Raw genomic sequence first — 17261 nt, 5'->3', positions numbered from 1 at the left:
CTCCGAGACTGGCCATGGGAAATCTCATCTTGAAAAAGGGTCTTAGTCGAGAGAAGTGTAAAAGAAGGAGTCGAGGGAACGATGACAAAATGCCGAGTAACGGCAAATTCTCAATCAATCCGCGAGGGATTTTCCACCCCTTCGTGGATAGTCTTCTCAATTTCGTATCTTCCGATACGTTGACGATATTCACGTGGCGGTAACGATTGGAGTGTGTGAGGATCTTTTTTTTTTTCGTGTACACAAAGTGACGCTTTTACGCAACGATATTCCACGTCATCCGTACTACGACATATTTTCCAAATCTCCTCGAAGGCTGTGCTGCCAGGCGGGATGACCGGTATCCCATACCCAATGCAGGGGGTATGGTATGGCCTGTCAGCTCTCATTTGCATACATAACATTCTGGTCCACCGGACACCGGTCAGATCTCTTCTCCTCCAGCTCAGACAGAGAGCCGAGTCGAGTCGACGCCACATCTCGGACCACCTCTCTCCTTGGCTACGGATATGTAACCTACCTTTACCCACGATTCCTCGCTCGCTCCTCTACTTCGGGCTCTCCGACTGCCTTGGATCTGTTTTACTCGTCTATACCCACCCGTACGAAGACGAATAACTGTCGCACACGTGACGCGAAGTCCCTTTTCTCTCAGCCTGCAGCGTCAAAGGTTTCGATCACGATCGCGCGTATCGTACATCATCACGCCATCACGCCTGTAATACGTAAAATGCGGATGCGTTTAACACGCCTGGCCCAACTTGCGTCGTTCTGGTTATTCGGCAGTGTCTGACGACGGTTGTTGCAAATTTCTGTTCCCAGGTCCACGAGCTCTGCGACAACTTCTGTCACCGGTACATCAGCTGCCTGAAGGGCAAGATGCCGATAGACCTCGTAATCGACGAGCGGGACAGCACGAAACCCCCCGAGATGGGCAACGGCCTCGACGGGGGTCCGAGGAGCACCGCCGACAGCACCAGCCATACGGACGGCGCGAGCACACCGGACGTAGTGAGTACCTCACCATCTTCCACGAGTTATTATCCGCACGACGCGCTCACCCCCCACCACGCCATCGGCAGTACCACCCCCTTGCAACTGAGCCAAAACCAAAACCAAAATCATAACCATAACCATAACAACCATACCAACCACCAGCAATCGAACACCCCCAGTAGCGCCGCCACAACTCCCAACTCCCTAAAGCGAACGCACCAGCAGATGATGATGGCCGCGGCCGCCTCGGCGATGGCGTCTCCGCACGCCGCTTCCGCGCCCGCGCACGCGCACGCACACGCGGCCCTCGCCGCTTATCACTCCATAAGCTCGGCCGTATATCCGTGCTCGTAATAGCCAGGCGAATTTACGGATCTTATTATTACCATTATTATTATCATTGTTGTTGTTGTTGTTGCTGCTGTTATTATTATTGTTATTATTATTATTACTACTACTATTACTATTATTATCATTATTATTATTATTATTATTATCATTATCGATGACGTTGTTATCATTTTCATTGTTATTGTCATTATTATTACAATTATTATTATCGTCATCATCATCATCATTATGATTATTACTATCGCTACCACTATTCTATATTACGGATATAGAGAGACGACCGCCGAATACTCTAAAACTCGAAGTTATTACGCGTACGTAACAATTTCGGGGATAATTGTCACGAAATATACATATATACACACATGTATATATATACATGTATATTAAATATTGCGCGATTGCGAAACTAAAGAATCGTATCGTTCCGGTTGTGTTGTATTATTTAGTATGATTTTCTTCGCGGTGTTGTCGATTCTTCTTTTTTTTTTTTCTTCTCTTTTATTCCCCTTCTTTCTCGAGTACTTGCGCTTGAATCGGAAGTGTGTTTTTTTTTTTTTTTTTTTTTTTTGCCTTTTCGTTTCATCATTTTCACTTCATTTCATTCGATTCGATTTTTTTTTTTTTTGTTTTTTTTTTGTCACGTTTTTTTCCATCTTCGTTACGCAATCACTCCGGCGTTGTTGTTGTCATTGCTGTCTTATTGTTCTCGTTCTTCTTATTCATCTTCATATATTAGTCTTGTTCAGGCGAGGGACGCTGTGTGGTACCCCGCGCATTTTTATCGATACACCCCGACACATAGATTATTGTATATACGTATACATATATTACCATAGGTGAACGCGTGAGTTCAGAGTTGCTCGCGAATCGTAAACGAGTACGTAAAATAGACGGTCGAAAGTGAGAATAAGAAAAAACAAAAAAAAAAAAAACGAAAAAAATATTTACAATAAATGATTAATATCTAACCGCGGAATAAGCACATGGAATTATAACGAACGTTCATCGAGTTCCTTTAATTCTTTTACAAGCTTGCGGAATTTCCAGCTACGTACTATCCGGGCATTATTATTATTATTATCGTTGTTGTTGTTGTTGTTGTTATTGTTATCACTATTACATTGATTATTAAGCTCATTATTTTTGTTTTGATCATTATAATTATTATTGTTACTACAAACGAAGTTCTTTCAATACCGTAACGTAACTTTTGTATGCACATGAATACATTTTGCGGGGACGTTGTTGTGAGATTTGAGGAAATCGCGAGCAGCTCGGCGACGTTCGATATATAGGCCATGCATCGATGTACACAATTTACAGTCGGATCTTGTTATACGAGCAACATTATCTGGGTGTCTTGCTCTCGGACGCGTTTGCTGCTTGTTAACCAGATTTTACTGTACATAAGTATAACGATAATCGTATAGAACCGCGGCCTCTGCTATATTGATATATTATATGTATAATACATTATATATATATGTATATCAAGCGTGGAGCGTCTAGAAATCGCGTGTGCATACCGCGTGTAAGGGGGATCGATATGATATATATCGAGAGCGGAGGTGGAAACGGGCCGAAAGGTTTTCGAAATCACAAAAAAAAAAAAAATAAATAAAAAAAAAACCTAGACGAATACCGGTGGTAAATAGGATATGTGACGAACAAAACTAACGCAGGCTTCACTTGAATCTATCGATTACTAGAATATATTCGAAAAAAAAAACGAGAAACAAGAAAAACGATCATTAAACATGAAAGATGCCGATCTATGTACATGAAAATACACACACACACACAGACACACACACACACACACACACGCATACACAGAATAAAAATTGAAATCATGTCGCTTACAATTAGAGTGATGTGAAATTATACATATTGGATATATACCTATATTTTTGTCCAGAGACAGTAACTATCTCTTGGCTTATTCGTACGTGGGTATATATATAATATTTATATTAAATAATCGTCGCAGTGTCTATTCTAGGTAGCCTAGATGAGACTATTCACTTAATGTTGAATAACATACACACAAATATATACATATTTATATATGTAATAAGCGTAATAACAATAATGATTACAACAACAATAATAATAATAATAATGATATTAACGATAATGATATTAGACAACAATAGCTATACGTTAAGAAAGCTGAAGTCTAAAGGGAATCGTAAATTAATTAACAAATAAACGATAACAATAACAATAAATAATAATAATAACAATAATAATAATAATAACAATAATAATAATAACGATCGGGGAAAAAAACAGAAGTAATCGAGAATTAAATATTATGCATATATAGTTAATTAACCGTGATCAGAATATATACGTAATAGGCTTAAGAATCCGCGCGTCACAAATAAATTTGTGTCTATTTTTAAATGAGAATTATATACTATACAACATGTGTAATTACACGAACAAAGAGTTGCGAGTTAAAATTAAAATTTAAAATTGAAATCGCTGAACGTTTGAAGAATGTAGATTAGTTTCTTAAATTATTAGTCGTTAGCCACCATTATTACGTGTAATGTGTGTACAATTTACTGTAAAATCTCAATGCCGCGTGCGCAGGTAGATCGAATATATATATAATGAAAATTCGAAAACTAGCCCGCGAATATTTCGTATAAAAATCGAAATAAGAACTCAGTAACGAGGCCGACAAACGGTATACGATTTAACGTGTAGAAGGGAATTGTGAGCGGATCGCTTGATATAATACATGTGTACAGATGAAAATTGCTTGATTAACGTACACAGGAAGTAAGAAAAAGAACTAAAAATATTGAAAATCCAATGAGACAATAGAAAGAGCGTGAGGGAGGGAGAGAGGAATAAAATAAATGGACAAAAAAAAAAAAAAGAATAAAAAGTACAGCTTCCAGAAAATACTTGCGTATATATTTATAAGATCGTATAAGTATTACACACATAAGTTGCCGAGCGCGTCGGGTGTGCGAAGAACGAAGGAAAGAAAGAAAGAACGAGAAGTAAGAGAAATGAAAATTGACGAAATTTAAGCGTGCGATTTGATTATTCTCCGACACAATGTAATATTATTAACAATACCGGACGAGGTACGGAGAAGAAGAAAAACAAATAACGGTATACATTAACGCATAAATATAGGTATCGGTACTCGTAACTAGGGAGTTGTGTGAGGTACAAGTCCTGGCCGGCAGGGCGCGCGAATCCACCCCCCAATCCCCGTTCAATGACCCCCTGGCCCCCCCTCTCAGGTTGAAGTACAAAAAAACAAACAACAAAAAATAAAAAACAAAAAAAAAAAACACTTTGAACCTGTGAACTCTGAAACTTTGTACTCTGAAAATCCATTGTGAAAAATACTGAATTCTGTAAACGCTGTTGCTGCTGCTGCTGCTGCTGCTGTTGCTGCTGCTGCTGCTGTTGTTGTTGGTTGCCGCATGCTGCCCATCGCTGCGATTTATGCTGCCGTCGGTGGTGTTCCACCAGAAATCCTAGTGATCTCGGAAACTGAGAGATCCATTTCTCTCGGTGATACGGAGCCTTAAAATACTGCGGGGCATCCAGGCCGAGTCTCGCAAACGCGGGGCATCCAGTGTCGCGTTGTCGATATTGCAGTGATTTCGATATCGATTGAGAATCGCGAAACCCTTGAGGGGGTTTCGAAGACGGCGAAGGAATTCGCCCTGCCAACCGAATAATACGAATTCATTGCAGTAAGCGATACGCGGCCTGAAACAAGGTGCGGATTATACTTTGATTTTCAAACTGCGCAACAGGGCAGTGCGCAGCAGCGGTGGCGTTTTCCAAGCGAGCCGACATTATCGACGGAGCGCCGAGACGCGGGAGTTTCGATTTCGCAGGGATTTTATTCGAGCATTTTTTTTTTCTTCTATTGATCACGTGCTGCAATAACATCCCGATGAAATCGTTACACACTTTCCGTCGATCGCGATTTCAAAGAGTGCAAAGTTTCGCAGAGTGACGGGTGAGGAGTGCAGACCGAGACGGGGTGGCAAGGGAGAACGGGATTCTGGGAGAGGGATTTTGGCGCCCGTTGGTACAGACCCTAGTTACGAGTACCGAACCTAGGACCGGGAACGGTTTTTGGGACCCATTTTTTGACCCGAGAATCGGTCAGTTTCCCGGTTCGAAATACTGTTGGGAGAGTGATTGTTGATTGGTAACGATGTGCGCAAAGGTGAAAGAAAAATTGATAAACATGCACTGCCGAGTTGTATAACGGTGAATTATTATTTATATTGTAAATTGTACGACGAATGTTTCATTCAATTCAGCTTATACGTTAAGTTTCAGACATATTATTTTTCTTTTTGTCTACTTTGTATTTTTTCTCCTATCACGGTCTCTCGCTCATGGAATCTCGTGAAGTATCTAGTAGTACTGTACATTTAATAGCATGAGAAGGAGGAGAAAAGATCAGCTGTTGGTGATTGATAAAAACAAAAACAAAGAAAAAAAAAAAAAAAAAACAAAAAAGGAAAGAAAGAAGAAGAACGAAGTTATACAGGATATATATTAGGTATTTCAGATGTAGAAGTAAGAAGCGAACGGATTCATTTGATTGATTGATCGATTGATTGATTGATTATTTAATGTTGCATGAAATGCGTTACGGTGAAACGAACGGAATAGTGTCGGTCTTCGAAGTCGGGCGCAATAAGGCGACAAGTGATGAGAGAAAAAGAAGGACATGTATATATATATATACATATACACACACACACACGTATACATACACATACCTACATGTATACATCTTATACGTGAATAATTAGTGCCATAGAACGCTGCAGTGCGCGACTTTACCGCGGGAGTATATGTACTTAAAAGTTGAAAGTTGAAAAGATTTAAGTGATTGAATAGATAAAAACGCAGCAAAAGGTGTTTCTCAGAGCCGGAAATCTCGCGATATGATCGAGGAGATTATCGACAATTCCCGCGTCACGTTATGCGCAATTTCATGTAATGCAAAACATGTACTTATTAATAGTACATTAATAGTTTCCAATTTCTTTGCGGTAGGTCATATTTAAATTATTTTAACCACACTATAATGCGTTATATACAATATACATTATACACATATATATATATTTTTATATATTCATTTATTATATTCGCTTAAAAACAAGTGTAAAAATTCATTCAAGGATCTGAAGTTGTATAATTTTGCGAAAGACTGGCTGCTGAGATCACGTTTTGCAAAATTTTTGCGCAGATATTAATCTAAACACGGTACTCGATCGACGCTCGACACTGTTACCAGAGTAAAAAAATAAAAATAAAAATTAAAAATAAAATAAACACGGGAAATAATGGAGATAGAAAATTCTTTCGTTTTGTAATTATAATATAAGAAACACGCCACTTTGCCCTACGAAATCAAAGACCTGTAGATAAAAGCTACGCGTCGAATCGATATGAAATTCTGTGCTCTTTATAAAATTGTTTTAAAGTTTTTTTTATCATCTATGACCGCGTTATTTAATTACGGACACGTAACGTTTTCAGACTGTACACGTACATACGTGCGTATAATGATTTTCTCAGTTTTATATTAAAATTAATTTTTCGTTCTCTTTTCTGCACGACTGCGCGTTTCAAGCATCGACGTCTGTTTTAATTATAATCTTGAACGCGGGTCGCGGGTCAAAAAGTAGCACGAAGCAGACTGCTGCAGCGTATGTAACACATGTATACATAGAGCTACGTCTACGATGATTTTATTTTATTTTTTTTTCCAATATCATTATTATTATTATTATTATTATTATTATTATTATTATTATTAATAATATGCGTATGTTTTTTTCTTCTTTAAACTTTGGCTATGCGTTAACGTCCACGACGCGTGATTGTTTTTTTTCCCGCTTGTTTTTTCGAAATAGTTCCGTGTAAGCGTAATAACAGTAATAACATCAATAATAATAATAATAATAATAATAATAATAATAATAATAAATTAGTATTATTATCGTCATCATGATAAGACTCTCGAGGGAAAGAAAAAAGGAAAGGAAAGTTTCGTTGACGAGTTAATTTTTTTTTATATGTATATATATATATAAATATATATATATATATATATATATATATATATATATATATATATACATATATTATAATTCCTTATTATATACACGTCACGAACCGTGAATATAATTATTGTTGATGTGGTGTATTATAGTTACGTTTTTTTTTTTTCTGTTTCTGTATTGTTTCTGTACTTGTTATGTTGTTCATATACAACCGGCCACAAAACGCGTGCCGCGCATCTGCGGTGCGCGGGAAAAGATTAAGGAGAAAATGAGGAAAATGAAGTGTCGTAAAAAAACGAAAAGAAATCGGCTAATATTTAAACGACAGACATTGTCGATGTATGTGTGTTATACATTACAACTTACTGTAGGCTTAAGTGCGACGACGATGATGATAAAAAGTAGAGAGAGTAAAAAAAAAAAAAAACTTCAAAAAAAAACAAACATTAATTAAATAAGAAAAAAAAAAAACAACTCACCCCACACATTGTATACGACTAGCATTATAGTGATAATATATTACCAATAATGATACTGTTTAAACTATTGTCTCAATCAACGTATTTTCAATATAAATAAATGTTAGCCTTGTTGAGTTAAATAATCTGTTATTTTTTCATTCAATAGACTTGATCCAAAAACAATAATATTATATCTATAGTTCCTGCTCCGTTATGCATGCTGCAATCAATTCCCTTCTATACATAGGTACGATAATATTCATACGATATTCAGACAATCACTTATATACTAATATATCGGAGGTGAGAGGAATCATCCGAAGCTTGAGCGAGACTTGGAGTGAGAATTTGATTTTCGCAAAGATGCGAATTCCGTAGCTTCCGCGTTCAACCGCCTGCCCGGGGATGCCAGACGCACGATCTGTGCATAAATCTCACTTAACCCTTGCTAATAAATATTTAACCCTTTAAATTTGCAACAACCCTTAGCGTGTACTCGTTTGCATAAGATTGCTATTTCATTTACACATCGCATAATTGAATATTTAAATTCAATTGCCTCTCTCCTCCCGGCGGCCGACCGACGAACCAACCAACCGACGCAGCTCTCGGCTCGCACTCTCCAGCCGCAAAACTGCAGTAAAACTTGTGTAGCGGGGGCTGCGAGTGCCGCAGAAACCTCTCCCCCCCCCCCCCTTCCACCGTCACACTTTCACCCCTGAGAATTGCCCGAACGACGCGCAACCCCCAAGAATATACCGGATCCCCTGGGACGCCGGGATGAGGTCTAAGGAACGAACGCTACGAGATAAAGACGACGAAGAAATCTCTTTCGCATAATCACTTGTAAAGGGACGGGCGGTTTAGCCGGCTGCCTTTCTCGTACAGATCTTGAAAAATGAATTCCGGTGAAAATTATTCTCCGCTTTTATTATTAACTTCTCAATTACAGATCTTAAATTCAATAGAACCGACCGACAGTTACGGGCTGTGCAGACTTTTCCTTACATACTCATCCTTGAATTTTGCAAAAATACACTCGATGCGATATGAAAAATAATCGTCTTATAAGGCTGTTCGGAGTTTTTATTCAGTGGAATTGTATAACTGTGTATTATAGAAAAGAGGCCGGTATATTAATTCTGCGAATGTTGTCTGCTAAAAAAAGTTAATAACAAAGTTCAAGTCAGTGCTTCACCATGAGCTCGACGTCGTTCTCGATAACGGCGAACACTCTTTCTCTATCTCTCTTGCGAACGAATCACGCTGATTATATTCCTCGGCAATACTTAATTCGATTTCATGAGATGGAAGAGGAGCTCTTATTGTCGAATCGGACAAACTCGATTCGTTAACTTCACGTTTCATCAGCGTTGCAAAGAGAAAAAAAAAAAAAAAAATGTAAAAATAAGTAACACAACGAACCTGTTATTGTACCACGTTTCACTTCAGTGATTCCGCTTCTGGATCCGCTACCATGTGGTTTTCTTTTTACAATCGGGACGCGTTTTTCTTTAAATATTTGCCAAAGAAGGATGCGCTAAAGTACAAAATCGAGGACAGATGTCGAGAACGTGAAATTTCAACGTTATGTAACGAAAGGGAAAATATAACGAATACCGGTGTACGAATCGCCGTTTGGTTACGCCATTTTTGAACGCAGTGTACATCACTACCCGTTTAACTCGGAAGCAAATGGTAATGATATTTTATTCATAACGCGATATCGGAGCGTTGAAATTTTTTTTGCATCACATGAGTCTTAATTCAGGACACGCGTCCGACGCTTATTATACACATAACGACGATTGTTACTATCGTCGTACATATTGCAATACACATATGCGTAATATACGGTATACATGACGCGAATGCGAGCCAGGAGACGTTGTAAATGAAAGACGTGATAGTTTTACCTTGTTAATTGTTCATAACCCCGATATATTTATGGACGGGATCGCCTTCGCGAGGATGCGACATTGTACGTACGTACACACGCGCGATAGCTGACGAACGTGCAAACGTTATCCCGTAACCGTCGTCGTCGTCGTCGTCGTCGTCGTTATGGAGACGGCCAACCAGCTCCGCAACGGTGACGACGCGAGAACGGGGGGGAGAGGCGGTACTTGACGCGGAATATCTTGTTCTCCAATTGGCCAGGCGAGCTGTGCCGCGCTTATCACATCGCTCACAAGAGGCGAGAAGCCTGTAACGAAGGTGTGCAGAGCGAGCAGGGATCGGACTTACAATTTGTACAGCAGCCGGACGAGGAACAAAGTCTCTGCGATTTCTATTCCGAAATTCATAGATTTGGAAAATTCGCGACAAACCGAGAGGAGATTTCGACCGTGTGAATAAACCCGCTTCTTCAAGACATAACGTAATCGTATTACGGATTATTCGCGATTTTTAGAACAACCTCGTGAGTTATTACAGGTCTAGTCTGTTTTACACTCACACGCGAAAATATCTCTTGTACATAGAAGGTATACGTCATACGTGAGCGGGGATTTTCGTCGCGCAAGGGATGAGGAAAGTTGGAAGAACGAGGGTGAAAGAGAGAGAGAGAGAGAGAGAGAGGAGGGTGTTTTGCTGGTAATTGGTGCCAATTTAATCCTGCCCCACGCCGTCGTAGCGTACGTATTAACGTCGAGGGATGGAGAGCGGGTGACGGTGGCTGTTGCTGGTGGTGTTGCTGTTGCTGCTGCTGCTGCTGCTGCTGCCATCGGCGACGCCCTTCCCACGAGACGTGGGGTGGCGAAGAAGGAAAGGCAGGCGGGCCTTCTGTTCCAGCCACTAGGGCGAAGGCTCTGTCACACGTGCAGGGAGGATTTTCGGCGATTACCTACGCCCTTAATCACTAATAAATTATAATTAACGCTGAGCCTTTGAATTTTTATTCATTCTCTTCGTTTTAATTTCATCCCGCCGCTGCAGCACGTTCTGTGGGCTCAGGAAAATGGAAAAAAGTAGCACCGTTATACGTAGGATGAAAATTAGAAAACGTACCGTGGGGATGTCACACGTACCTAATCTTGTTGTTATTATACAGTCCCGAAAATCGATCAACGCCACGTAACGTATTCCTATTTTAACGTTGTTCTTGTTGCGTAACTTTCCTCTCCTCACTCGATGTCGCGCTGAATCGAAAAACCGATCTCGGAGCCGCGGAAAGTCGTTGGGTCCGCGGGCCAAAGAGGCCATTTTAATTCGATGGTTTGAGGGGCGAGGATATAAACCGATGGCGAATCGGGAGATGCCGGGAGATCTTGTATGCAAATTCGACGATGCACCGCATCTGCGGCGGCGGGATCTGGGAAGGATTCACGGGGTTCCGTCGGCCGGCTCGGTTGAAAGAAGAATAGAGAATCGCGCCGTCTCTCGGGCCCCCCTCGCTTCCTCCCGCGGTCGGGTCCGCCAAATAAGAGAAGCGAGCACGACCGCCGAGTCAGAAAAGGAGAAGAAGAAGAGGAAGAAGAAGAAGGACGAGCGATCGCCGCTCTTGGCGGGGGACGAGGAGCAGACGCGCATTCCGCGGCACCGGGTATCCCCGATGGATCTTGCACCGCAAACCTGCCGCCGAGTTAACGGGGCGAGAGAAAGAGAGCGAGAGAGAGAGGGGCAAGGGGGGGGGGGGGGAGAGGAGGAGCGATGACAGAGCGGCCGCGAGTGTAGAGAGAAATCGCGAGAGAAGCGCGAGAGAGGTGTGAAGAAAACTATTTGCCGAGCATTTTTGCCGGCCTCCCGAGCCCCTGGTTAGATATACGATCTTGAAAGAAGTGACGCTACGTGAGGAGACTCTGAAAATGAATCTTCTGCTTCTGGGGGAAAAGGATTTTATCGCGTTACACTCGCCGTTGCGACGCGACGCGCCAAACTCGGTTCCACGCTGTGAAATCGCGCGTGTATCTTCTGTCCGCGAATACGCGGTTCGACACCCCCCTCTATTAAAACCCCCTGATTTCACCCCCACGATCCTCTCGTCTCACCTGCGACCCGGGATTCGCTTACGTCGATGTCTGCGCTTAAACCGCTGCGCGTAATTAACGTCGTGCGATTCGAGGGTTGCCCCGCAAGCTTCTCTCAGCTACTCGGGGTAATTGAGCCTTTACAAATAAATCCTATTACACTGGATTTAGGGGATGTACGTGGTGTGGTAGGCGATTCAAATCGGGGCAAGGTTCCTGCAGGCACTGCTCCCAACATTTCTTTTCAAATCCAGCACGGGTGACAAACCATGTCGTATTTATCGTCGTGTATATTTGTACGTGTAAAGTTGTCAGAAATCGTTATACAGTCATATCGCTGGATCATAATACATCTAAATAAAAAATGGATCTTTTGAATTTGAAATTTGATTGCAATAATGATTTAATGCGTTAGATATTCCCGTTCCGAATCTACAAATCCCGCCGCGTTCCTTCTTTTCAAACATACAATCAAACACCCAAGTTGAGTCAGTGCTTATACTTGAATGCAGGAAATGCGACACACAACACAGCACGAACATGTCGTTTACGCGATCATTCGTTTGAGAGGGGACTGTACGCAGCAGGAACACAAGGAACAGAATGGTATAAGGTATAAACTAAAACTACCCTTGTACTCGTCCGCGAAATAGCCCGGCTTAAATGCCCGGACAAGGGTTGCGCGGCGGCCGGAAGTGCTCGGGTAAATCGAGCGCGCGCGTCTAAACTCTGAGCTCTTCAGCTTCCGTCGTTGAAGATACGACGAGCAATTTGAGGCCAATAAAATGATAATACGCAGCCCCCGAGGTTCCCGCGGCTCTTCCTCAACCACGCCGTAAACTACCATGCACACCGGTCGCCTTGCAGCAGCGCCGTTTTACGTCGACGAGTCGTCCCGTTCCCAGTCCAGGACTTTGCTCAATTTTTCTCAAAGAACCCGCGTAGCCAACTCGGGTTCATTTTCCCTTCGCATCTTCGCCGCACGCGTATCCTCGGACTTCGTTATCTACCTTTCGAATCGCGCAGACTCATCTCGACGTCCGAGAACGGTAGGTGCGTCGGATTTAGCTCAATGTGGGCAGCGCCAACGGCGACACAATCGTTGGGACGACGACTGTTCCCTTGGCACGAGTAAAAATAACGTCGCCACAACGCCGCGGCAGCGACAAACGAATCCCGAGGTCTCTCTCTCTCGCTTTCTCTCTCCCAGGCACTGTCTCTCCCTTAAAAATCGGTCATGTAACGCAATGATTTTCGAAATGATCGCGAAAGCAGACGGCTTGCGCTTCGAACTTCGAAGTAAGATCAACGTTTTGACGAACCGAGAGTCGGGACAAAAAAAATGATTCGGTAAGAGTAGCGACGGGGGAGGGGGGGGGGGTGTCCAAATTGCGGAAAGTCAATCAGATCGCGGATGGCAAAAACGCGACGATGACGTCTAGGTGCGTAGGATACAGCCTCGCAGCGGTTGATCGTTGACGTTATTACGAGCCGGACCTCCCGTCGGTTCGAAAACTGGTTGGCTCGCTCGAAACCGCGATTCGGATCGGCTGCCCGACGCCGCGACGCGAGCCACGGCCTGCGGAACATCGGGGTTAGGCTAGGTCCGAGACATCGCCTCTTCCGACACATTCCGAGCGTCGCTGAGCATCAGAAACTGTCTCGATGTTAAGTGCGACAACGCGCCACGCCCGCCCTCCGAGATCCGTTCTTTGATGTTGGCAAGATCGATTTTAACATGATGAAATTACGGTGTGTTAGCCTGACTACTTGAAAAATTCATCTCACTCTTTTCGCGAAACAATCTTTTTCCATACGGAGAGAACAAAACTCGGAGACGCTGTTAGGCGCGCGGAGCAAAGTGCACGCGGTTATGGTAAGCGAGAAAAGGAGATGGTAATCAACGTCCAACGGGAAACGTGCATTGAAAGACGCGGTGCTGAGAGGATCAGTCAGTCACGCGGCGTGTGTCTTGATGAGGGAGGGAGGGAGGATACGCAGCGCGTATCGGGCGACCCGAAGGCCGGTGGTGCAGCGACACCGAGCGACGGGAGGCGATGAGAAGCGCGCTCTTGCTCTCCTTCGTCGCCAGCATCGGCACCCTTGACGATGAGGAAGCGAGGGAGCTGACGGATGGACGGACAGATCCTGTCCGTAGGAAACGCGCGGTACGCGCGCAACGCGCGCGTTTTTCTACTCGTCGAGAGGCGATGCGAAGAGGAGAGAGAAAGAGAGAGAGAGAGAGAGAGGGAGGGAGAACCGCCAAGGCATTTGTCATTCACCGATAGGATAGACGGGGCCAACAATGCCCGCTCTCGTCGACGCCCGGTGTTCGGTGGGTGGTCATTGTTGTCACCGGGTGCGACGGCGCTGCAACGGGCGTGAAACGCCGCGGCGCTTATCTGTCTACAATGCCGGTCGATCTCCTAAGCCCGGATCATCGTCAGATTCGTAATCTTGGTAAGTTACTTTTCGCCGCGAGACGATCGCGGCTCCGGAAACGCGCGTCGAAGGAGACGAGGTTGAGAACTCTCGAGGCGCGTCGGCGCGCGCCCGCTGCGCGAAATACCCTGCGCTGATCGTCGTTCGCTCGCGCGAGTTGGACAGGCCGCGTGGCGGCGACCGCGACACAGTTGTGCGAGGAATCTATGACCGCCATTTGTCAAAGTAATGCGACTGGGCCAAACGAAGCATTGATATACCAACAGGCCCGTCTTGTTGCGTCCGCCGCTCCGATGATACACGCCGCCAAAATCAGAGACCAACGACTTTCTCAGGACTCGGGTGAAACGACGGACGAATTACGGAACCCGTCGCGAATCAAACCAAGAACGTCCCGCAGCCTCGTACGGCGCTTATAGACGGTGCTCCGCTGTTTACTTCAGGCGTATCGTTATTTATTTGGGTGATTCTTGCGTTTTTTTTTTTTTTTTCCTTCATTTTCACTCGATGGTAATGAGTGGTGTAATTTGAGTTTGCGCAACATTAACGGTAACCACGATTCATTCCTCGAATTGGTACTGGTACTAAGGTAGAGAAGCCTTACGTCTCGCTACTCGCGGTCTAAACTCTAATTGCTGCGCTAATTCGAGTCCGTCATTTGTGCCGTACGCCGGACGAGAGCCGAATCAGACAAGCATCCACTCTGGTTCAAATCATCAACCAGCTGAAATCCACCAAGATATGAATTCCCTCGCCATGGCACATCATATTAATCAGGATAACTGTCGCAATTGATCTTTCATCGTTGAGGGACGGTTCACGACGACTCGAGAATGTGTCGTTTCAGTTTTGAAAAGAAGAAGAAGGAGCATCGTGAGCAAGGAAGCGGAAGATCGCAGGAGCGGAGGTGACCCGAGGTGAAGTCGCGGTCGAAGGCGCGTGTAGGTCTTCCTGGCGTCGTTAGCCTCCTCGGCGAGTATATGAGCGTAGAGGGTCGTTAATTACTCGTAACCACGCGGCGTCGGTGCTAATTGTTACGATCGGGGTTGGAGGATGGATAGCAAAGTCCGGTCGCTTAAATCTTGTCGCTAACCGGTGGCAGCGGGGGGATCGAGGCTCGCCGACGTCGGGGTCTCGGACGCTTCGCTCCCGCTTCGGTCTTCTTTAATTACCGATCGGTACGCGCCAAGAGCTTCAGGACCGGCCGCAGCGGCGTTCCTCGACGCTTTATTGAGTTCGCCCATACCATGTCTATATGGAAGTGTCACGTCTTCGGTTATTCCGGGAGCTGGTGCCGTTGCGCCGCTTCGTCGTCCGTCCTCTATTAACGCACTCGCTCAAAACTCCTCTGCGCCACCCAGCGTCTCCCCGTTGCGGCCCCTTGCGCCGCGGCTCGTCAGAAATAGTGGCACTTCCCTGTCTCCACGCCAGCCAACACCGATATCTATTCCCGCTCCACAAAACGACATCCATTCCGTCCCATCCGAGGCAGGCAGGCGCTCGGCGTCGCGTCCTACCGAGCAGACGGGAGACGGAAGATATCGCCGACGGAGACCAGAAACCGTGAAGCTCGTGGCGGAGAGGAGTAACTTACCTTTTTATTTATATCGCCTTTCCCTGGGTGGCGAGAAGCCGAGGGCACGAATGTCTCCTCCCTTCTTCGCCCTGCGAGCGTACTTGATTCATCCCACGACGTGCACGCGTGCCGAACCCTCTCGGACGACTCTGCGACTAGTAACGGGTTGCGCGACGCGATCGATCGTGAAAAAGTAGTTTTGCTTCACTTCCCACTTCGCGATACTTGTCGGCCCGATCGATCTTCGAGTCAACGATATCGAGTGATTTTTGACCTTTGCGAGAGAAAGTTGAAGAAACGGGTTGACGAACGTGACTTTTCACCCAAAGTATCATTTTTCTGCACCCTCCGGACGGTCGGTTGTTTGGAAACCCGGATAAATGACGAGCATGATTTTCTAAAATAAGAACGATGGATTTAATCTTGAAAATCTCGGGGCGTCTCGCACCCCCTCATTAAGCCTCGCCGAGCGTGTAAGGCACGTTTCAAATTCTTACCGCGTTCCACTTGCAACGTAAAAATATCTCGGGGAGTAGCACTGCCGCGGCATCATCATTTCAGACGTAGCTAGAGACGGGAGCTATAACGGGTTGCGAGGAAGAGCAAACTACAACGATGGGTGATGGATATGCGATGGAGTTTAGACGCGGCCGATGCGAGGATCGACCTTTTATTTTTCCTACCTATCGATCCGCGCGTTTCTTAGATCTCTTTTCGCGTCCCGTTCGCGGCGTTGCTCGCCAATTTGGATTCGTCCATTTACTCGTCGATTGGTTCGTTTATTTATTTGAATATGGTATCGGGATCGCGACACACGTTAACGACGCCGATCCGCAGAGGTTCGACTTTTCACGACATCTGCTGGAAGTTAAGGCTTTGCCAAGAAATAGTTTCGCATCAATTCTCACGTCTTATTATACCGCGAAACGTCGTCATTAAAATAACAGGCGTGCCAGCCATCGAGCCGAACGCTGCGAAGTGCGTAAAAGTCGAGACTTTTCTCGAAAAAACCTGCAACAGACGCCCTCTCCCCTCCTCCGCACCCTCCGAGTTTATACCTACTTTCGCAGGCAACAAACGCTCAGCAACCGACGTTTCACCAGCGTCTATATTCGTCCGGAGAGCAACATATTTTCGGGGTCGTTAGGAGGCCCGAAGATTCCCCCCGATGTTAACGGTCCAAATGCCGTCAATGGGGCGAACGATCGTCTCCTCGAATTGGGATATGAAAAAACGACCTCTCCCAAATCTTTATACAGGGATTTGCGTCACGTATACTTTTACCGCCTGTACAAGTATTCTTTTACTTCTTCTTTTCGCTGTTGAATCGTTTTTTTTTTTTTTTTTTTTTTTTTCGGAAAGTTTTTCAAACCCGGCGCGTGCCGCT

At 44.5% G+C, this 17261-nt stretch overlaps 1 protein-coding gene across 5 annotated transcripts in view; it reads left to right on the top strand.

Annotated features, from left to right (window-relative positions):
- Positions 1 to 17261, top strand: part of LOC124175115 (homeobox protein homothorax) — a 285128-nt gene that overhangs the window by 54207 nt on the left and 213660 nt on the right. For all 5 annotated transcript variants that reach the window (XM_046555027.1, XM_046555025.1, XM_046555024.1 and 2 more), the window contains one exon: positions 823 to 1011. In XM_046555027.1, coding sequence (XP_046410983.1) covers positions 823 to 1011 — 189 coding nt within the window. The remainder of the gene's footprint in view (positions 1 to 822; positions 1012 to 17261) is intronic.

The sequence above is a fragment of the Neodiprion fabricii genome, chromosome 2, assembly GCF_021155785.1.
Source record: "Neodiprion fabricii isolate iyNeoFabr1 chromosome 2, iyNeoFabr1.1, whole genome shotgun sequence".
NCBI classification, from domain to species: Eukaryota; Metazoa; Arthropoda; class Insecta; order Hymenoptera; family Diprionidae; genus Neodiprion; species Neodiprion fabricii.
The sequence above is the reverse complement of the archived record's forward strand: the minus strand, read 5'-3'. Positions and strand labels throughout refer to the sequence as shown.